General features: G+C 45.5%; 1 protein-coding gene across 2 annotated transcripts in view; it reads right to left on the reverse strand.

Moving 5' to 3' along the window:
• ARHGEF6 (Rac/Cdc42 guanine nucleotide exchange factor 6) overlaps positions 1-24,346 on the reverse strand; it is a 712,936-nt gene that overhangs the window by 18,672 nt on the left and 669,918 nt on the right. For both annotated transcript variants that reach the window (XM_085607964.1, XM_085607965.1), the window contains exon 21: positions 13,276-13,330. In XM_085607964.1, coding sequence (XP_085464090.1) covers positions 13,276-13,330 — 55 coding nt within the window. The remainder of the gene's footprint in view (positions 1-13,275; positions 13,331-24,346) is intronic.

Genomic DNA, 24,346 nt, shown 5'->3' on the forward strand with positions numbered 1-24,346 from the left:
GGTGACAGGCGTCGCACGGCTTGAAACCAGGCATCCCTACAGGCACCAGGAGTCGAGGTCAACTCGAAAGATGAACCAAAAATGTTCAAAAAGTTTAGTCAAAAAGTGACTAAAGGGTACGCTCTTCCCAGATCTGCGCTTACTGGTGCGGAAAAAAGAAGAACTGACGTCAGCGCGCGAGGGCGGCGTCTAAGTACTCCGACGACGTCATCCCGGCGATCACGACGCCGACGACGGACGCGGAGCCGCAGACGACGCCTAGCGACGCACAAGGGTATTGCTGATGAAAAATCTTTCCGAAATTCAGCCTGATGCCTGGGGATATTCTAAGGTAAGGAATCTAACTAACGTGTTTATTTCAGATGCATTAACTTGTGAGAAAAAAATGTGGTATACTGCACCTGACCAGACAATGCTTACAATTCATTAACACTGCATGAGGAGGGATGGAAATTGGTAAAACCATCTTGAGGGTCAAAGGTCTCAGACTGCAACTGTGCACAAGCTCAAAGGGCAGACACATCAAAAAGTAAGTACTGAATTAGGATTGCACTGCAGCATAACAATAGAAACAGAGGGAAATATATGAAAGCCCTTTAAGATATGCATCACAACAGGTGACGTGAATAAAGAGAGCTGATCAGTCAAAAGAAGAAAGGCCGACAGGGCCCATAAGTAACCTTGAACTATGGACATAGAAAGCTTTCTGGGCCAGAGACAAAATAAAACAAAAGAACAGCTTGACTTGAAGAGGGCCAACCTGTCTGTTTTCACACCAGGTAATTAAACTAGACCAGTGACCTGAGTAGATGGACTTTATGGATGGATGGATGGAAGGTAAGTAGCCTAAATCTCACCCATCTCCTCTGGCGGAAGATCAAATTCTTTGTTGACTGCTCAATTTCACAGAGTAGATTGTGGAGATTCAGGTGCAGAACACTATTAGGACAGTAAGCCCTCACAAACATACAGTCAAAGCAGAGGGCAAATGCTCAAATCCAGAAGGTCAAGATACCAGAGTCTCCAAGCCCAATTCTGACCTATCAAGATGAGCTGGGTCTGGTCCCTCCTAACCTTTTTCAGCACCTGTTGGATCAACAGTAGATGCAGTAATGTATACAGGAGGCCATGGTTCCACCAAAGGTAAATTTACCTGCCAGAAGCCATAAGATGGAAACTTCAGGGGTGCAAAAGTCTGGACATTGAGTGTTCTTGCTGGTAGCTAACAAATCTATGTAGGTCATTGTGACAAGGTGGGAGCATCGAGGGCGAATAATGATAATGACTTAAACTGGTGGACTGCAACGCCACTCTCTCCCCCTCTTGTCTCCCCTCAGCAAAGCAATTGATCGGACACTATTGAGGAAAACGAAGACGGCTCCTTTAACTGGGGATTCCAAGACGATGACTCCCCTCCCACAGATGACGTCACGGGGTATCATCCAATAAGGATCCTGGAGTCAAGGAAGCCGGTGTGCGTCGACACCCAGTAGGAAGAAGGAGTACGAGCGAGTGGTGTGTATTACGGAGGAGGGGAAGAAAAGACGGCGAGCAGACCAGAGGTCCCAAGTGTGCCAGGAGGCCAACGGTTACAAGATCCGCACAGCCACGCTCCAGGAGGAGCGTGGCTTTCAAAGGTACGGGGCGGCTCTCGGGCTGGTTGGGATAGCGGGGTGACGTTACTGAGCAAAGTTTCGGATTCCCAGTACACCCTACCCTGAACAATCTCACTCATAGTTTAGACGTGTATCACGGAATAGCAGTGTCCCTCCCTCCTTTTCCCTCACCTTCACATCATTCAAAGACCTCATACCCGTTCTCCCCTTTTATTTCCTCCCCCCCCTGCTTCAACCACGGACCGTTCATCGAGCCGACGAGCCGGGGACTGGGAGGAAGAGCGGAGAGACCCGGGAAGGATCTGAAAACCCTGCCGCAAGACGGAACCCACCCCATATTCCCCAGAGAAACCATCGTTCAGGAGAAGGCGATTACTTGAGAAAATAAATCCATCCTTAACACGACCTGGTCTCCGACCCTTTATTGCAACCCCGTCACAGTCATGCCCCACTAGGCAAAGATGCTCTGAACCACCTGTGGCAGCAAATGCTACTTGTGATTATAAAGATGACACCTTTGGAGTTCATCCACCCTGGCATTCAGTGAACCCACCTGACTGTCAAGAATATCCCATGGGGACCCAGCAACCACCACAGCTTCAGGACCTGTGAATAGAGGTCACAGACTCCCACACTGCCCTGCTTGTTGGAGTACCATATAGCGTCATGCTATCCATTTGAACCTGAACCATAATGCCCTGACTGAATGCAGAGAGGCTTTGTGGGCCAGATGGATGGCACACAGCTGCAGAACTTTGCTATTTTGACAATTCCCCATTGGAGACCAGAGGCCTCTGATTTCCAACTCATCCAGGTGAACCCCCTGACTGCAAAGACGATGCATCTTTCACTACCGTGAGTTTTGGATGCAGAAGGCAAAAAAATCTGCTGCAGGTCAGATTAGAATCCTCCATCCACCATCTAAGATCTCAAACTGCCTCTTCCAATATGCAAATGTTGTCCAAGAGGCACCCCCTAGTGCTGAGCTCATTGAGGGTGAAGGTTCTACTGCACAGCCTCCATGTGCCAATGGACAGGAAGCACAAGCAGTGTGCATAAGGCCAAAAGACCAAGAAGCCTCAGAACCATCCAGGCTCGTTGATAGAGAACCTCAATGTGGACAGCAACAAAACTGTTGTCTTCAAGTGGTCTGACACCAACTGAGAAGAGCTCGTTCCTGAACTGCGAAAATCAGCCAAGACCACTGACTGCCACTGGACCTGGCAAAATGTTAGCATTTTGAAATTTTCCATCCTGACGAAGGTGTTCAGAAGCATAAGACCCAAAAGGGGCCTCACTTCGCTTGTCCTCTTGGGGACCAAGAAGTAAAAGGAGATATATCCTGTGTCCTTCTCCATCTCATATACCACTTTGATTATACCTTTGACATACAGCATCTGAATTTCTCTAGTTATGATGGTAGCATGATCCGCTGATGGCTGGCCACAATCTGGAGGAACATGGTGAGAGGTGAACAAAAATGGGAGAGTGTAATCAAACTGAACAATCTAAAAGACACACTGCACTAAGTACACGCCAGCTGGTTAGGCAAAATCAAATTCTCCCCCCTACAATCCCATACGACCAGGTGAGCGGAAACTAAAATGGCTTAGCAATGAATACAGCAAGTGAGGAGAAGAAGGAGGACTGCTGCATCTATAACTGGTCTTAGACTGCAACTTCTCACTGAGGCTACAAAAAGGCTGAAAAGCCTGCAGGACAAGCCCCAATTCTGCCCCCTACAGATCCCATACGACTAAAACTAAAGTGGCTTGGCTATGGCTGCAGTAGGTGAAGAGGAGGAAGACTGCTGCATCTGCTAGTAGTCTAGCACCCAGCTATTTCTCACTTTAGAGCAACAATAACACTGGACAGACTGCAGTACAGGTTATGAGGGTAGGCAAGGCCCCTTGAGTAACCACGTACTGCTGGTGGAACTGGAGAGACGGAGAAAGTAACCCCAGGGATTGAGCCATAGTCCGACTATCTTGAAAGAATTACACAGCTCAATCTGCCTTCTCACCAAAGAACCTGGCTCCGTCTAATGGAAGGTCCGTCATTAACATTTGGACATCCAAAAGAACTAGGTAACATGCATCCAAGCATGTTCTCAGATAGCAATGCAGGTGCCCATGGCCCGTTGTTTACAATCAATCAAGGAAGTTTTCTCAAAATAAAATGTAGGAAACATGTTCTAGTCACTGGATCGCACTGGTGTCATATATGAACATAGCTTCCAAACTCTGATAGTACTGGTGCTGAGGCAAGGGAACAACAAGGAAATTCTCGCAAGTCACAGACGGTGCTTTAGTTATTTCATAGTCAATCAATTAGCGGGGCTTGTATAGTGCAGCTTGTCCCCCCCAGGCTTCTCCAGGTGCTGTGAGGTGTGAGCGATCCTCGGTCGGAGAGAAGTGGAGCTCAAAGAACCAGGTTTTCAGCTGTTTCTTAATTGTTTCAGAGAGGGGGACGGGTGCAGGTGGAGGTCGTTCCAGGACTTGGCTGCGAGGTAAGAGAAGGAGCAGCGACGGTTGCGTGGTGTGTGGGCTAAGGCGAGGGTGGAGGAGTGTAGCTCTCTGCTTGGTTGGTGGAAGGTCAGGCAGTTGTTGATGTAGGTAGATCCGGTATTGTGGAGAGTTTTGTAGGCATGTGTGAGCAGCTTGAAGAGGCATATTTCCTGAACGAGGAGCCAGTGGAGGGCGCTGAGGTGAGGGGTGATGCTGGATCTTCTAGGAAGGTCAAGGATGAGTCTCACTGCCAAATTCTGGGTGGTGTGGAGGTGGTAGAGGAGTTGTTTGGTGGTTCCAACATAGAGAGCGTTGCCGTAGTTGAGCTGGCTGGAGAGGAGGGCCTGGGTTTCTCTCTTCCAGGTTGAGATGGGGGATCCAGCGGAAGATTTTGCGGACCATGCAGAGGGTGTGAAAGCAGGCAGAGGAGATGGCATTGAGCTGTTTCATGGTGAGATAAGAATCGAGGATGATTCCGAAGTTCGGTGCGTGATCCAACGGAATGGGTGATGGGCTGAGAGTGGGGGTCAACCAGGTGTCGTCCCTGGGGGACGGCTTGTTTACGAAGATGATGATCTCAGTCTTGTCCGAGTTGAGTTTCAGGCAGTTGGTTTTCAAACAAGTGAAGATGTTGGTCGACGTGGTTTGGAAATTGAGTCTTGTGGTGGCTGCGTCTTCTGGAAAAGAAGGGACAAGTTGGGTGTCATCGGATTAGGAGATGCTGAGTCCGTGGGTGCGGGCGATGTTGGCCTGAGGTGTCATTTGGTGTTGAAGAGCATGGGCTGAGGTAGGAACCCTGGGGAAGGCTGCATATGATGTCTTTGGGTGCGGAGGCGAAGGGTGGAAGGTGGATACTCTGAGTTTGTCCAAAGAGGAAGTCGAGAAAGCATCTGATGTCGTCCGTGGCTGCAATCAGGGCACTCTTGGTGCTGTGGTTTGGTCGGAATCCTGACTGGGAGAGGTCGAGTAGGTTATTCTCTTTGAGGAATTTTGTGAACTGGAGGTTGATGGCCTTCTCCAAGAGTTTGGCGGGAAGGGGAGGAGTGAGATGGTTCTGTAATTTTTTAGTTTGTTCGGGTTGGCTGAGGGTTTCTTCAGGAGGGGTTTGACTTCAGCGTGCTTCCAGGCATTGGGTACGGTGGCTGTGGTGATGGATGTGTTGAGGAGTCCTGCAAGGGAGCACCCAACGGCTTCACTTCCTAGGTTTTGATGTGGTGAGGGTAGGGCTCCAAGGGGGATCTGGAGTGGATGGAGCTCATGATTCAGATGGTGTCTTCTGGTGGGAGTTGCTTCCATTTGGTGATTCAGTGGAGGGTGGAGTTGCGTGGGATGCAGAGGTGGTAGAGGTCACTGAGTTGAGAGATGAAGTTGCTGTAGATGTCGGTGATCTTGCACTGAAAGAAGTCTGCCTTAGAGGGCTTGGGAAGGGCAGAGGGTTTTCTCGGTGGCGGAGGACCAGGCGAACTCTCGGACGATGTTGAAGAGTTCCTTGATATGATTGGTGTTCTCCTCTAAGCGGGTAGTGAGGGTTTCTTTCTTGGATTCCTTGAGCTGGTGGTGGTAGCTGTTGAGGGTGGTCTTGAAGGAGTTGTGGTTTGTGGGGGTCTTGTCGGAGCACCATAGTCTTTCCAGCTTCTTGCAGTGGTGTTTGAGGGTCACAAGTTTGGGGGTGAACCAGCTTGCTTGTTTGGTGGTTCTTCCATTGGGAGTGTTCTTCCGAGGGGTGATGGTGTCGGCGGCTGGGGAGATCCAGTTGGAGAAATTCTGGATGTCGAGTTCGAGAGAGTCCCTGGAGTGAGGTCTGGATTTGTTCAGGGCAGTGGTCGAGAGGGTTTTGGTGACTTTGCTCAAGTTGCAGTGGGGAAAAGCGGGCGTCTCGTGGGGGCTTCCAGCGAGCCATCGATGGAGAAGTGAACAATGCTGTGGTCTGTTCAGGTCAGCTCAGTGGTGTGGGAGAACTTTGCACAGTCATAGGTGGAGAAGATGGGGTCCAGGGTGTGTCCTGCACTGTGAGTGGGGGCGGTGACATAGACCAAGGTCTTGCTGAAGGCTGGAACAGATCCACCACCAAAATTAGGACTGAGACTGGAACTGGCACCCCTGGATCTGAGGCAGGTGCTGAGCAGGGCATAACCATGGGGGTTGCAGTAAAAGAGTTGAGGTAAGGCCTGGTGCCGGAGGGCACCAAGCTGAGCGTGTTGGCACCAAAGGGAAGCCTAAAGCCAGAGGTCCAAATTGAAGCTAACATGGATCCATGGGGCTCAAATGAGTACCAAAGGGATGTGGAACTGTCTACAACAACTGCAGCATTGACCCCTCAATTTGCTTCAAAGCAGACGATGGACTGGGAAACTGAGGAGCATTGGTTCAATCCTCAGCATCGGGTCTGAATCAGACGATGCAGTTTGAGTTGGATCTTTTCAGTACTGACTGCATGATGTCTGCCTGGAATGGGAGTGGCAAGACAGTCTAATCTCTCTTGACCTTCTTGTGATTGCACCAAGACTAGGCTTTCAACTTCATATTGGACTTACCCAAGAATGGGACTGGGATCAGGAACAGTTTCATGAGACTTTCAAAGGCCTTGTTTCTTATGCTTGGAGATATAATACTTGGCTTCACATTTCCTGATGGCCATTGGATGCATCTGGGAGCCTTTGTTTCGTTTGGAGCCAAAGCACCAAAGACAGAAGTCTTCCTAAATTCATGGCAAAACTTAAATCCTTTAGTCACAGGGGCAACATCACTGCACACTATTCTGAAAATAGTTATTAGGAATAGTTAATGAACACTAAAAACTAGGGACAAAGGATTCTGAGCAAGAGAGATAAAGTTTGCACAAAGGGGGGGGTGCCTTAATGCAGCTCCATGTCAACACATCCGGTAGTGGGATGGAGCCACCACTGAGTTTGATGGCACATGTGCAGGTGCACAGGAGAGTTTTTCGGGTCCACTTTTGCACTTGGAAGGGTTCAAAAGGTGAGGAACCTGTGGTTATAAGTATTTATAAGAATGCCTCAGCAATGTGTACTGGGCAGCAGGGCTAAGCTATCACTGCATGTATAGCCAGTATTGATCCATTAATCCTTTGTTCAGGACAACTCTTAAAGCTTGGCAGGGTGTAAATGTCACTTTCCCAAACCCACATACTAGGCTACAGAGGTTGTCCTATGCACCACAATGATCACAATCTATAGAGAATTTTCGACTTTGTGCTCTAATCACACACACACACACACACACACACACACACACACACACACACACACACACACACACACACACACACACACACACACACACACACACACACACACACACACACACACACACACACACACACACACACACACACACACACACACACACACACACACACACACACACACACACACCCACCCCCCCCCCCCCCCCCCTCCCTCCCTCTTTCGCTGTGCTGTCCGAAAGGGTATACAATCTAAGTGAAAAGACTTAAGTCATACTTTGCAGTACACATGCTCAACACGACAAACCGCATCACCTATTTACATCTTTGATGAAAATGTGCCAGTTGGGCCATAATGTTATCTGTGAAAAAGTCACTCATGCAACTCCTCTCACCCTATAGCAATGATAATTAGGTGCAAAGCTAGATAATTTAAGATTTAATAGGAAACATCTGAGCAAATTGCAGAAAATGTTAAAAGTAGTAGTGTGTTTGACAAATAGATTTAGACGCACAGACTAGGTTATATATGCGTGAAAACTTGCAAATGTTAAGATAAAGTGCATTTACGTAATTATTTTACTGCTTTCACACATGGCACCTCCTGGGCATTTCTATGGACATCAAGACATAGTGACATAAGAAAAACTTAAGCTTCAACTTGAACTTGCAGTTCTCAATATTATAAATATCTACTGGTCCACCGTGCTCTTGGTAAATTATACAGCACTGTTGCTAGGCTTGCCAGATGAATCACCACTGGAATACAGAGTGCTGGCTGTTCCTTTTCAAAGACACCCAAAATTACAGATTTAGAAAACACGGCTCAGCAACTGCCAGACATCACTTGACAGACTTAAAAATAAATGGGAGCAAGACCTGAGGATCGAAAAGATCTGAGGGCCGTGGCGAGAAATTCTATAACAAGACTGTGCCAATCCCTATGAAAGGGGCCCTTTGCATGTTCCTGGCGTTCTCCACAAGCTTGGCAGGGATGGGAAGTCTGGAGATCGGCCGATAGCTATTAGGATCCAACATGTTTGAGTTTTTTGTTTTTAGAAGTGGAAGAACTGAAGCTGATTTCCATTGTCTAGGAAAAAGTCCTGAACTAAACATAAAATTGAAGACTTTGGTCAGATATGAGGCCAATGAGTCGGACGCTAGATGAACAATCTTGGGTGGATACGTGTCGAAAGGCGATCCTGATTTTGTGGTCGGGATGGCCAGTTTGGCTTGTTCCTTTGTACGATGATCAAATGTACTGAGGGTTATCTCCCCAGAATCCACTAATGGCTCAACATCACTCTTATGACGTCTAGAACAACTAGAAGAGAATTTGTTGACGATAACTCAACTTTCTATGAAAAACTATTTGTTTAAGTCTCATCCTATAAAATCCGTGCTTAGAGACAAACTTGAAGTAGAGTTGTACTATATAAATGTTTTCTCCAACCAGCAATTGTGTTGCTTAGGTGTATTGTAGGAAGGAGAGCAATTCAGGATTATTACTGATGTATTGCACATGGTCACAAACTATTTTTCTGGTGCAAACCTTCCCATACCAACCAAACCTTCAGAACAATATGCCTTTTTCAGATAACCCATGTTGCAGAACATCTACAGAGTGAAATATCTGTATTTCTTTGCTGCTGGGGATTTCAAGCAATAAAACATTATTTTTTTTGTCAAGTTATAGACAGGATATCAATTTTCTAACACATGCTAGTTGAGAGACTGTTAGTGTCAACCTACAAACCAGACCACGAGGATCTCGGTCTATGACTGAAGGTTGGCAATCAAAAACTCCTTGTGTCTCCAGAGTACCTGGTTGAGCAATCAATTTCCTCAGACGAGGTGGTATGAAGGTTAGACATGATACAATACAACAAAGTGTAATAAACATGAGATGTACAGCTAGAATTATTTATAAAATAAGTTACTTACTTTCGGTAACTCTCTTTCTGGGGTATACTCTATCTAACTGCAGATTCCTCACCTTAGAACACCCCCAATGCACCAGATTGTATCCAGAAAAATTTACTGTGGCAATGCTCTTCATGCTTCTAGGTGGCGCTTTGACTACCACTGCCCTGGCAGTGATGGAACACCCGTAAGAATCACCACTGAGCTGACATAAGGTTTCTTGCTTGTCTCTTTCCACACATCAGATGTGAAGCATGAACAATTGATAGTATCAGTGTGCAGATTCCTAACTTGGGACCTTTTTAGATGTTAAAAATAGACCACTACCTTGAACAGGTAGGTGGGATGTTAGGGACGGATCTGTGACTAAATAGAGTATCCATAAGAAAGAGTATTACTAAAGGTTAGTAACTTGTTCTTTTGATGGATACTTCTAACCACAGATCCGTCACCAAAGAATAAGTACCAAAGCAGGCCCTCTCCAGATGCAGGATCTGTGAAGTGGATGCAGAAAAAAATGCTTTGCGCGACCAAGTGGGTGAAATGTCTGTCCCACTGGTTAACTGGAGGTTAGGCAGTGGTGCTTCCTGAACGTATGTACTGATGCCCCCGTCTCAGCCTGCGGATATCACAGATAGGCACTCAGAGTGCCAATGCAATGGTAACAGCCTCCGCTATTGCCGAATGGGTTCTCAGGCCGTCCGGTGGCTGTTTCTTGGCCAGTGTGTAGCAGATCTTAATGCAGGGGATAATCTACCTTGACAGGGTCCTCTTATGAACAGCCTTCCCTTTCTTTGTCCCAGAGAATCCATCAAAAAGCTGATCGTCTGCACAGTGTTCATTGGAACGATCAATACAAAAGCTTTAACGTCAAGCTGATGAAGCCAGTCTTCGTTCGAGGGGTGAGGAGGACTGCTGGCCCAGGGTCAGTCTTACTATGGCTCGGCAAACTCAGCCAAGTAAAACCCTCTCTGCACTTGACTCTCAGTGGTAACTAGGTAAGCAGTCATAGGCTTCTCAGGGAGGTTAGCATAGGGGTGCTAAGGCTCAGGAATCAATACCACCCCCAAGCAGAACAATAACATCAATGTCTAGTCCAGTGATTCTCTATGTTGAAGTACTTTAGTACACAAAAAACACAGGATTCCACCACGCGTTCACGAATATCTGATTCACACGTGTGAGTCTGCGTACTTTTACTAACCCTTGGCTGTGTAGTAGTCCCAGAGTAGTCTCCGGAATATCCCCTCTTCGGGAGAAGAGACCACAACAACGAACCACAGTGGGTCTTAGGCTCCCATCTTTATACAGATTTCACAGAAGGAGTCCCAGGAAGTGTGCTCCAACTAGATTGGGCTGGTTGCCATTTAGTGTATCTCAGCCAGGCCACCTTCCAGACCTGGCCTTTGTCTGTGATGCTGCTTTACCAACCAGGACAGTCTCTGAGTGGAGTGCCAACCACAGAAGTACACATAAATGTGAGCAAGCTGTTCCCAGCTATTTATGACCCTTCCTCACAGAGATCAGTAAGAGAGACACACATTTCTGCCCCTTCAAATTACTCCTTTCCTTAACAAAAGATACTGCTGGTCTTACCCTACAGCCCCTGCCATCTACCTAATGACAGCTACAGTTGGAGTCACCTACACCCCAGGGAATCAGGAAGGGCGTTGGCACTTCTAAAGATACCCTTTCTCCTCTTTCTTCGTAATAGCATTTGGTGGTCTCCCTTTCCTTCTAAGAGATGACAGGAATACACATAGGCTATCTGGGGAAAGCAGCCTTTCCTTCATCTTGTAGTCTGGTCCAAGCTGTGGACCTCCAAAATGGAAAAGCAGGCCTATATTACAACTGCATGGCACCATTTAAATCCTAGCACATCGGCACATGTAAAACACACAGAATGTCAACATTCAGGATCCTGGTTTCATTATGAACAGCTGAACTTTTTAGATGAATGGGCCTGTAGGTGCAAATTTGTGTCTCCCAGGTTTAAAGGGCTGGTACTATAAACCACTTAACGTGGTATGCTGCCAGCACCACGATCCACGCAAGAAATTTACAAGAGGGACGATAGTCCTCGGTCACTATGAGAGCGCTTGGTGTGTGTCTCCAGGTTCAGAACAAGGTATAGAACCGATCATTGTCAAAGGCCGGGCCAAGTCAACATGCACAAATGGGATTTAGGGCCTAATTTACATGCTGGCGAAGAGGGAACTCCATCGCAACAGTGATGGTTTTCCTCTCCGCCAACATAGTGGTCCGCCCGTCCGATTAAAATGCGGGCGGACCATAGGTTATGACAGCGTAGACTATTATTGTGATTAATCCCCTCTGATGGCCCTGTGGTGCAAGGGCCGTAGGAGGGGAACCTCTAATAACATCCACCTGATATAGATGGGAGGAATTAGAGGTCAATTCTCACTGCTGCTCACCAGGAAATCTCTGATGGTAAGGGGCAATGAAAACTGGTAAATGCTCTTTTAGCCATGGCGGAGGACTTCCATGGCGAGGGGAACATTTTCTTTTATATTTTCAAAAAGAAAATCCTGCTTCAGGATTTTCCTTTTAAGAATAAAAAAGAAAACAGTTTGGTGACAATCACTGTCATGTTGACAGAGCCCTGCACAAAGCTGCCAAAAGCATTCACAGGAACCGCCGTGACTCCAGTTCCTACCAGTCACTTCTAAATTAGGCAGGCAGCACCTCCGTCATGGCAAAAGAGCAATTTACTCTGTAGCCTTGGTGGAGAAACTGGTAGTCTGCCCAAATATAAATTGGGCCATTGGTGCGTAGCATAATCAAAAATGTATACCAGGATCACAGGTATATGAAGTTCGGGCACGCAGAGCATGGATCATGACTACACATCATGCAGGGGATATTCCGGAACCAGCAACTGCCAAACGTGGAATGAAAGTACAATTTAGGCAAGAAGCCTGGCTGAGTTCTCAACACCTGTTTGCTGGGGAAAAAAGTGGTGTCGGACGAATTCAATGACAGTGCCTGAAGTAATCACAATGAGGAAGATGTCTTCAAACACTGAGGCGTGGATTGCCACAGGAGGGTGATGACTAAACAGGCATCCACCCACTAGCCACCAGGGACTTTGAAAGGAGGAAAGAGCAGAACCACAGGTATGGATAACTGCTATCTTCTAAAAACAAGGACACATGCAGTCTTTCTGACCCCCTAAGGGAAGATTGCAGGGAATTTACCTCAAATCTGTCTCCCAGGAGGCTGAAAGCTCACTAGATCCCAGGAATGATTCATGTATATTATTATAGAAAATGTGGAGAGGGCCGGCCCATCTAGACATCAGGATGTGCATGGTCTGTTTTTATTATGCCAACAAATGGGGTTGGGGGCTGGAACGTACCACACCTTCTCCACCACTGATAAAGCACCAACAGGCTCCTTGCCTCCCATGAGTACAGATTAGCGGATTTACCTCCAATCTGCTCGTCCCATGGAATAGGGAGGGCATAAATACCACCACACACTAGGGCTGTTGTTAAAGGGTTGAGTGTTGGCCCGTAAGGTATAGGGCTCTTTCCTCCACCATTAAAGCCCCAACAGTCTTTCTGCCACCCCCCCTTCTCCTCGGGGGGGGGGGGGGCAGACTGAAGGATTTACACCCAATCAGTCCTGTGGGCCAGAAAGCCCACTAGATAGAAAGGTTATTATTTATTTTATAAACAAAATAGGATGGCGGCCAGACTCCCAAATTTGCTGGACAAATTGATGCATTTATTTGCTGTTTAATACAATTTGCTGACAAAAAATAACTCTGGTTGCGATTCTGTGGACCAAGACTAGGAAGTTAGGTGTTCCACTTAAATGTGCAAAATGTCTTTTGCATTAAGTCTCATGTGTTTTTTTTTACATGTTAAACGTGTCTTAAGTAACATGAGTTTTAACACAGTAGGTGGTATGCCGGGTATGGCAGCAATGATGCAAGAAGTACATTTCCGTTTAACAAAATACTGACATCCGTGAATCACAGAGAACTTAAATGAAATACCTGTTTTAAGTCTTTCACCTCATCTCTCAAAGCATACACCGTGTCAACAAGGCTTCTGGAACAAATATGAAATAGTTATTAGTAGAGTTAGCAGCAGAAGAAACAGATGCTAGTTTAATCACTACTTTTTGCTTCTAATAAATTATCCTGCTTTGTCCCCTTGTGGGTTACATCTCTTTTAAATTCATTTTATAAATGGAGTTGTGATTAAAAAGTGCCCCAATTGTACTAGCAACGTTTTGAGTGCTGGTATATCGTGTGGACTCGTGTTTGCCTATGAACGGTCAAGAAACTTGAAAGAAATATTACAGTTTAAAACTGCAACAAATGAGATGAAAATATACAAGGGCACTGTTCCGTGTTACAACTGTCACATTGCGCGGTGATCAGTTTGTAAGTTATTGGACTTCGACCTTTGGATACGATGGATCACATGTTAGCATAGAGGGACCTTTCACAAGATGGCTGACATTTCACCGGTCTTCTGAGGAATGGTTTTGATGGAGCAGGATTTCACGAAAGAAACCTGCTCAACCGAACACCCCTATAATACGTACTAACAGTAACTAGTGTCTAAACTACTAATGTGCACAACAACACTACACGTGGGAAGCTTGCTTTGCGGATATGCATGAACTAATCAGAACTAATGTGTAAAGTAACAGGAAATGTAATAATCTTGTGTTTAGAATGGATTAAAGGGTTTTGCATGGCAAGGCTGCATGTGTAATTCGTAAAACGCATAGTGTGTGATGCTTTAAACTCACAAATAATGCTGTTTTCTGCTTAAGTTATGCTAGGCGGACACGTTAAATATGAATTAGGGCTATGGTGGGTGGTAAACAATGAAAAATACATTATCACATAATTAATAACTTGACTACGTGGTGGGCGGGTGAAGTTATGTGCGTGAGGAAACCATGTGACCACATGACTGAGCTACTGAACAAGCTGAGAAAGCGTGACCTGGTGAAGGACGGAACATTTGTCAGAGACAGATTACGCTACCACGGGCAGCTGAACATGATTGGAACAAGAGTTGCTGGTTCGCCTAGATTGAAAGATTTACCTACAAACTTTTTCTGAAGGTTTAAGATCCTCAGCAGGATGAGACAGGGAATTTTGGTCAATACGGGGATAGACACTTCTGCATTTTCAGCCCCACGGTGCCCTCAAGTTTCATGGCCGAAACGCTCAGTGCAGCACAAATCTAAAAAATATACCCAGCAGAGCTGTGTGTATTTGTTTGGGCAGCCTAGACACCTGGACCAGTCCTCCAAAGATAAGAAAATGTAAAAAGTAAGTAAAAAGGAATATTTCAGCAATTTCGTCTTTGTTCTCCAGAAGCATCCAAAGTTTCAAAAAAAGTATTTTTAGGCACCTGGCCAAAGGTTCAACTTGAGTGAAGGCTCTGAATAACACCCAGTTAGGTCCACAGCAAACTGCTCAGTTGCAACAGGTTCCTTCTGATTCTCTTCTAACTCATCTCCGACTCCTATAGTGTGCAGGGTCTTTTTCACTCTCCCCACACAGGGAATACGTTTCTCACTGGCTGGCAGAAGAAATGTCTAATAATCACTGGCATGTTGGTTCTCTTCCAAGCAGACAGTTTCCTCTGCATCTTTTGCACTCTCCCAAGTTACGAAAGAAGGTTCGACAAGCAAGAACGCTCCCTTGGACAGGGCCAGGGCCTGGGCTCCCTGGTCTGGTGGGTAAACAAGAGGCTATATTCCTGGCTCTTGGTACAGCTATTAGTCCCAAAGATTTAAGATGAAACTGAATTGAACATTCTTTGAGCCCTCCTGTATAAGGCAGACGATTATACATCCAGCAGGCGACTGGGCACCTTTCTTTTCTTTTCTGCTCAATACAGCTTTCCCCCTCAAAATGTTCTTATAGAAGTTTATAAATGGAGAACACAGTCTGTGATTGCTGACACCGCCTAAGCAAATCATATGAAAGCTCTTGTAAGTTTCTGTTCTTTGTGTGTAGTCTGGTGCAGCAGCAGGTGGTCGTGCTGTTGGCGGACTTGTCAGTTGAAGCAGGCTCTTTTCTCCAGTGTAGTTAGGTGTGGTAATTGACCTTCTCTCCGGCCAGTCCCCCAGTCTAGGAATAAGCTCTCACTTAGACATGCCAGCGCAGGCCGGCCTGCCCTCAATTGCCATGAATTAATGCCAGCAAACACACAAGTGTGACCGTGACAACACAGCCACAGCGAATGAGATGCTGCCCAGGGCGAGGAAACGGCCTGCTGCAGTTAGTTGTGCATACCAGCAGTCAACAGCACAACCCCAGTCTGATGGTACTCTTCAGTAACCTCGGGTTGACATAGGTGAGTCTGGCAGCAGAGCGCAAGGTGGGCAGTGTCTCAAGTTTGGAGTGCTGGCAGGGCCAATTTACGGATATGGAATTTTAGATCCTAACCATTTTTCACTATTTATATTGTTCTTTCAAATTTTGGAACAGCATATAAAATACCAACGCACAGCTGAAATTCAAGTAACGTCACAAGTGGAAAATGCTCTTTTTATGTTATGAAGCCTTGTTAGGTAATACAATCACTATAGATGTCTGGGTGGGTAACAAGAGACAAAGAATGTAGTCCTGGTTGGCGCAGTGGGAAATACTGACTTGTAAATATATATAGTGCTACAAAGTACCATCCTGCAGCTGTAAACACAGTGCATATGCAAGTGGTAATATCAAAACTGTGTAACAGACAGGCTGAAGCAAAATGTGCAAAAATATTAAGTATTTTAAATAAAACAACTAATTTCAAACTATATATAAAGTATGCAAAGGTAATTACATATAAAATAACAATGAAGGAAAATGCACTCGTTTTTGTTATAATACCTCAATTAGTTAATACAATAACCGCAAATGTGTGTATAATCAGAGACCTATAGAATTTATTCCTGTGTGATGCAGGTGTTGAATAGGCAACTTTTATTTATCTAGAGTGCTAAGAGGTCCCAACCTGCAAGCAAAAGCACTGTAAACATGCAAGTCAGTACTGTAAAATAAGGGCACTAAGTTAGTGACCTTACATTTCAGGGGTCTTCCACCAGTTTCAAAAGGGTGTAATTTATCTCTTTCCATGGACTTCATCGTTTGGTTTGACTCTCAAGAAAGTGTCACTTCAAGAGTCACACATTTGGCATTTGAATGTCACTTATAAGTACATTGAAACCATGTTAATATCACACATAAACAATCTGCTAACTTGGCAGCTGTGCACACCTCCCACTTCCCTCAAAACCCCAGAACCTGGGGCCCGGCTGAAGCGACGCACAGCCTCCAGGCAGCACCCCTATATAAGGGCACTAGGTTAGTGCCTTTCTAGGTCTCGCCTAGGGTCGCAGAACATGCGCTGTGCTCGCTGCAAGATCTATGGTCGTCGGGTTGCTTTCGGAAGTGGGGTAGAAGCTCTGCCCATCCTTTCGATTGGCCTGCGTCATCCTTTATGGTAAACGCTGGCCTCCGATAGAAAGAGAGGCTTTTTGGTGACTGCCCTGTCTCCTTTAGGCCCCGCCCACCTGGACTGGATCTTTTAGTCGTCTGTTTCTCGTCATGCGCGCTGCGTATCTTCACTTCTCCCTTCTCACGAGGCGGTGGGCGGGTCGGCACTGTAACTCACCAGGATTTGCCTGTGACTGACCTGGACTGTTTAACAGGAGAGGAAATTATCTGAAACAGTTGCTGTCGATAAGAAGGATGTATGCATTTTATTTTTATCATCTGACTCTGATAAAATACAGTGTCACAATGAGTGCGTCTCTAACCCGAAGCAATTAGATTATCTAAAAAACATGAAAGCGAGGCACTGCTTGTGTTTTCCGGCCGCTCCAGCATGGTTTCTGCTGTGTGATGTCGTATCTGGCACTTTATAAATTCAAACACGTGCAGGGCTGGTATAATGATTTCCCCACCCCCTTCCTCTTCCTCACCGTTTACCTACCGTACAATTATGTGCATATTTGTTTTAGTGACGTGTTCGAAGTATTTCTCGTGCAAACATAGACCGGATGGACGTCATAAAGAAGAACGCATAAAGTTACATTTAGAGACACTGAGATAATACAAACACGCATGCAGAACACCCAAAGACATCTGGATGGGCATACGGGGCACACAAGGCATCACAATAAAACACAGTGCGCTGAGCGTTGAAGAGGTAAGCGCTGAAAAGAGTCCGACGGGAGGGCGCAGGAGGTGAGGGATCCCTGCAGAGGGGGCCCCATTCTCGGGCTACCTCGCTGCAACCTGTGAAGAGAGACGTCTGAAGGCACCTTGTAAGCACCTCAGCCACGCAGCTTTGCATGGGGGTCGGGTGAGGGGTAATGCAGTTTGCAGCTGTCATAGGCCAGTGATGAATCACGGCCCCTGTCATTCCTCCACCCTGGCCCGGGGAGAAGGAGGGGGCAGACCTGCAGACAGAAGCCGCAGCTCCGACCTCCACTTAAAGACAATGTGCCCTACACCGAGGCCAGCCCCGCTCCCTGCTATTCATCCACCTCCAGGCCACTTGGATCCTTGCTCCGTCTTAACCCTGGTCCTCTGGCGGAGTAACCTAAGCGACCTTCAGCTTTGTCTCATTTTTGTTTTTTAATATGCAGTCAGACACATCTCCAACCCGTTCAGATGCTGCTGTTCCTACGAGCTGCAGGTAAGGACCCGTCTGCTCGGGTAGTCAATACACTTAAGGTTTGGGGTTTCTCTGGTCCCGGAATTATCCATTCTGGATCTGATAAACCAGACCATGAGTCGAACGCAGTTGACAAGCCTTGCCCCAGCCGGTCCGTCTGCATACAGCACCATGTAAGGAGCAGGAAAAACCTTCCCTCAACTGAAGTAAAAAGCTCTTTCCCCCCTGTGCCCCCATCAGCCTTCGACTTCCCCAGCAATGAAAACAAGCATTTGCAATGCAAAAGGTCCCGCATTTGCCAGAATTTGGCAAGTGGCATTGTAAATAACAATGCCTTTTATTTTTAAACAGATCAATAAAAGGCATTGTCATTTACAATGCCAATAGCTTAAACTCTCGCAAATGCGAGACCTGTTTCATTGCAAATGCTTGTTATTTCTGGTGCTTTGCAGAAGTTTTAAGACTTTAGAGTTTCACCTTGCTGAAATGGGTGTAATTTCCGATATTTATATATGTTTCCCTTGTCTTCATTGCTTGATTTTGCTCGCGATAAAGTGTCACCCATGGTCATTGAATGTCACTCATAATAACACTGAAATTATGAAAATGTCACCCATGAGTAATCTGAAACCTTGGCAGCTATGCTTCAGACTGTCTAGGGGGACAAAGGAAGGGCAGGCCTGGTGTCAGGTTACTTTGTGTGTTCTTCAGGCAGAGCCCTTTGACCTATAATCAATGCAGGGTACAGCGCCTCCCACAGCGTCCTATCAGGAAGAATCTCTCCCTCCATACTTATGTCTCTTCTGTCTCACTGCCTAGAAGCAATACAAAACATATCCCAGGTGAGCCTTTCACAGTCCTGTGACCCCAGAAATAGGCAGAGAGCCACATTTGGTCTCATCAGAAAAATGCCAACTTTCTAAAAGTGGCATTTCGAGAGTAGCAACTTAAAATACAACTCTACCACTAAAGAAGATTTTAAATTAGAATTCATTTTAGTGTAACCAGCATTTCCCGATATGGTCCTAAATTGAAGAAAGCCCTTAAGTGTAATAAGGGCTAGAATTGTGTTAGTCAATGGGAGAGATAGGCCTTACAAAAGTGAAGAACGACTTTAGGAGTTTTTGAATGTCAGGGCATGTGAAACTTAAACATGTCCTACTTTTTAAATACCATGCACTCAGCCCCACGAGCCTTTAGGACTTGTCTTAGGGGTAACATATAGGTAATAAAAAGGAAGGTTTAGGCCTGGCAAAAAGATTTATTTTGTCAGGTCGAAATGGCAGTTTAAAGCAACACACAGGTTCCGGGAGCAGGCATGAGACATGTTTTAAAAGGCTACTTTAATGGGTGAGTTCAAGGCAAGCAGGCCCAATCCTTCTTCAGTCAGCACAGGAGTACCTCTTCCTCAGACAGCAGCGCATTCCTTTTTCTGACTCTTCCACAGGTCCAGGAGTGTTCTGATGAAAGCTACTGAACCTGCCACATTTATACCTGGTGCCAACTTTTGTGTGGGGTAATTTCCTGACCTACCACCTAAACTAATTCTGGTCAGCTCTTCCCCTTCCCCTGGGTTTGGCTTCAAACTGTCTAGGGTGACAAAGGCAAGGGCAGACCTAGTGTCAGGTTGCATTATGTGTGCTGCAGGCAAAGCCCTTTGACATGCAATCAGTGCAGGGTGTAGCGCCTCCCCAGCCATCCTGTCAGGAAGACCTTCTAGCTGCACACTTTTGCCTCTTTTTAGGTCGAGCCTAGTCTAGCGCAAAGCGCTGCTCTGAGAGACTTGTGGTGGAGTAGCGAATAGAAGCCCCGCCCACTCTCCGCCCATACTCGCCATTGGTTTGTGTCATTGTCTGTCCTAAATGCTGGTTTCGGATTCGTAAATAGGCTTGTTAGTCCCTCCTTAGTACCGCCTCCTCTTCATTTGTCACCTCTCATGCCGATTGGCCCCTTTACTTCGGGAGTTACACCGCACGTGTTATCTAGACTGTGAGCACTATTTTCTTCAGTTTCTCTTACTGCAGGTACGACGTGCTTTGGTGCCTTCTTTATCCCTCCTCCCTCTCGTTGTCGTGCCTTGTTTACCCATGGTTGTCCGTGCCTTCTCCCTCCCCGTCCTAGCCCGCCCACCCTTCCGTTGTCAGTGCCTTGAGTCCGAAACCCTGTGCGCTGTTTTTCCATAGACTCTTTTCTTCTAGTGTTTGTGTTTCAGCGAGCCTTTTTTTTAATCCCTTTTGTGGCCGGGCAGGAAGGTGCTCCTTCTGGGCATGTTCCTGAACTTTAGGAGACATGCCTGTGCTTAGGTAGTGGCCTCATTTGCTTTGCTTTCTCTTGTAAATGAGGGCTGCCTTGTTTGTATACTGACAGCGCAGCAGGAAAGTCATCCTGCGGAGCTAGGAGAAAGTGTACACCAACCAGACACCCCTTTGCCGAAAGGAATGAAAAAAAACAGGTTGCTTGCTTAAACTGGATTTTAGTGTTCGCTTTGCCTCTTGTGCTATGGAGGATATAATCGGGTTTTCCTATCGGATAGAAAAGCAAAAATTTACATTCTCGTCCTTAAGACACATCCATAATAGGCTTGTGTGACTGAATCCATTGAGTACCCGTACAGTCCTGCATCACAGGGGTATCACACCCTCAGAGTGAGCCAGTTCTATATGAAAAAGACATGGTTGCTAGTATACCATCAAATCAGAGAGTACTTTTCAGTAACTTTTGCCTTGTCCACCTACCATTGTTAGTGTCAATTAACGCATGTGTAGCACTAAAGTCTTTGTTGCAACACCATATTATAAATGTTTTCCTAGATATTTTAGACTGAGCAGAAGAATAATGACACCAGTGTTCTAAAAACAGAGTGGTTTGTAGGTAACAAAGAAGTGCTATACTGGAAAACATCATGAAACCTACCCTGTATATAACCTTCGTGCCTCTGCTCCAAATAAAAGTTTTGTCGCCACCAGAATGGTCGCTGTGCCAAAGTATTCATTGCGGTACGTTACTCAGACAACCTGCTGATGTCAAGAGATGCCTCAGCAGTGTGACACACGCATGAGTCAGGGTGCTCTGTTTCTGTGTACAACATAAGCGAAATGTCTCTGTTTTGTAGTCAGAAGAACCCTTCTCAACAACATAAATACAGCCTGGTGTGCTGATCAAGATTCTTCAGACCATTACTTAGTCTCTCCTCCATATGTGTCCATTGTGCTATGGAAGTACGATAGCCGAGGGGACGTGTGTCTGTAGGAGATATGTGCATAGAATGGAGCACAGATTAAGTTCCTAGCAGACCTGGTTCCGACTTTATTTACTTGAAGGTCCAGCGCAGGCAAGCTTTAAGTAACATTTGCAGCATCCATCCCTCCCACGGGCTGTTTCACGGCATCTACCCCTGGCCATTAAGACGAGGTTTAATATTGGAGCAGTTAAGTCAATCAATCAGGATTTATAAAGTGTGGCAAATCACCTGTGTGGGTCTCAAGGAACTGGAGTTGCTGGTTCCTGGCTCACTACGCAAGCATTTGCAATGCACTAGGTCTCGCATTACTGAAAGTATGAGCTATTGACGTTACATTATTATTTGCAATGCCAATACCTCAACTATCAGTAATGTAACACCTATTGCATTGCAAATGTTTATTTCTGTCTGGAAGCAATACGCAAATACATCGGGAGTGCCATTTACATCCATGTCACCCTGAACACAGGCAGAAAGCCACATTTGGTCTAGGCAGAAAAATGCCCACTTTCTGCCATTTTCAGAGTAGCAACTTAAATCCAACTTTACCATTAAAGGGGATTTTAAATGACAATTGATTTGAGTGTAACCAGTATATTTCCATCTGGTCCCAAACTAAAGATGGAACTTATTAATTGTAATAAGAGCTAGGATCCTGTTAGTCTATTGGGGGAGATAGGCCTTACAACAGTGAAGAACGACTTCAGGAGTTTTTCACTGTCAGGACTTGTAAAAGGTAAACACACATGTTCTATTTTTTAAATTCTATACCCATGAGCCTTTATGGCCTGCTTTAGGGGGTCACTTCTAGGCATTGAAAAGAAAGGTTTAGGCCTAGTAAAAAAAGAAATTTTGCCAGGTCGAAATGGCAGTTAAGAAACCACACACAGGCTTCACTGGCAGGCTAAAGACATGTTTTCAATGGCTACTTTAGTGGGTGGCACAATGATTGCTACAGTCCACTAGCAGCATTTAATTTACATGCACTGGGTACATGTAGTACTATTTACTAGGGCCTTATAAGTACATTTATTGTGTCAATTAGGTGTAGTCTAATTTTACCATTCTTTGAGGAGAGAGCACAAGCACCTTACCACTGTTTATCAGGAAATAAGTGCACAGGGTCCTAAGAGTCAACAAAAACAGGTTCAGCAAAGGGAGGCAGAGTAAGGCAAAGATCTGAGGTGACCCTTTAAAAAGGACAGTTTCTTTCCTGGGCAAATGAACCCAGCTCATGAGTTCACCATAATGGGATAGAAAAGTAATACCCTCATTAAGCGCCTAATTTGAAAAATACTGAGTGCCAGTGCCCAAAGCACTGCTCAGAAGCACGGCCAGTGTTTCTAAATGTCAGCACACCAAATATCAAGGCTGGGTAGTCTTAATCTACCTCATGCCTCTTTAATTCACTGCAAGGCAATCCTTGCCCCTTTATCTCTCTCTTGGAGGTTCCCGTTTCTCTTTTTTTATTTCATTTTTTATTTGTAGTATCAAAAATCGAGACACATACATAGGTAATAAATACAGCAGAATCTTAAAATGAAAGTGCATACAGAGTGGAGATAGACTTGCAACAAACAAAGGCAGCACAATTCAGTCTGATAAAGTTCAAAACAGCCTACATATGACCACAGTAAAATAAAATAACAGGGAATTAATACTAGCCAACTGTGATTCTTCTAACTGTGACTGCTTCCCAAGAGCAAAATTAATCAAGGCGAAGTAACACCATGTGTTGGTAAACTTCTTAAGTTGATTGGTTCTATTGTGTAGTTCCTACTGATTCCGGACACCCCTCAGGATATGTTGGCCTGTAGACCCCCTAACCTACCAAGAAGCGAATGGTTTCTAGCACCCACTGAACATGACAACCCTGACCCCTCAGAGATTGTGGAATCAGTACAGAACCTTTCGCTCAGTCACTCGCGCTCACTTGCTCTCAGAGAAGTACACATAGAATACACAGTGGGACGTTTTCAATATATTTATTGAACCAACCTTATTCTTGTATAGAATACATGTGCTGCAATGAAGCACATAAAAGTGATTACAAGCATCAAAACCATGAATAGTAGATATAGATCTACCATGCAGCTAAAACAATGTATATATGCAGGCATATAAAACAAGGCAGTAATTGAATGTACTCCTACTATGCAAATCCTACTCTAAGTTTACCTAGAGTGTGTGTAGGTGTAGAGCCAAGAATCCGCCCAAGGGGCGATCCAACCCCATTACCTGGTGGGAGAGAACGAAGGACCCCGTCTTGGTCACGAACTGGACACCCCAAACGAGATGTCAGACCACTGCCTGATGAAGTCTCACCATGCATGGACCCTCTCTATTTGCGGAAGAGCCTCCTCTGATAATCTATCAGGATAGTCATCTTTTATAAGAGAAAGCAGCCTTGTGATATGCGTATAGATGAGCAATGTTATTGATATGTAGATAGCCCTGTCGATGAAGATAGAGATGGCATTTGTACATAATGCGAAATGAGACCTTGTGCATGATGTTTAGGGTGTTGTGAGGTTGTTGCGTGAAGCTAGATGTGCAAACAAGTTTAGTTTCAGGGAAACTAATCCATATTGTCGTGCACACAAATATGTGCAAAAGGTCACAGCTGAAAATGTTATTTGTGCGGACAATGTAAGAAATAAGCTGCTTTCTACATGGGCCTAACTCAGGAATATAACACCCACTCCTCATACTAAAGGTTGATATCTAAAAAGCTATCTCAAAAGCCAGCAGACAATTTTAAAGATGTTAAAAACTACTCTTAAAAGCATCTAAAAAGTGAGCTTCCCTTTAAACTATTTAGTTAAAAGCCTTCAAGTCATTATATCATTTGAGATCCCAAGCACTCAGAAAGCCATGGTGCCTAGAAAAAGGAAAGCTGTTTTGGTTCAATTTGTTTAAAAAAAGTCTAAATTGTTCCCACACGGAAAAGGCCAATTGTTTATGTGTTTCCGAGTGGTAGACGCAACATTACTGTTGCCCACAACCGCAGACGTTCCCAGAGGTGCACCTCGTAACATGTTTACGGAGAAAAGGTGATTCCATCCAGTTCCCACAGCAGCCTCAGAGAGGTATCGTATCCCATAAGTTTTCCGCAGAGCCTTTCTTCATATCACCAGGATCTGAAGCATCCCAGGGTGGCTCTAAGAATGCATTCATCATTA

The sequence above is a fragment of the Triturus cristatus genome, chromosome 5_2, assembly GCF_964204655.1.
Source record: "Triturus cristatus chromosome 5_2, aTriCri1.1, whole genome shotgun sequence".
NCBI classification, from domain to species: Eukaryota; Metazoa; Chordata; class Amphibia; order Caudata; family Salamandridae; genus Triturus; species Triturus cristatus.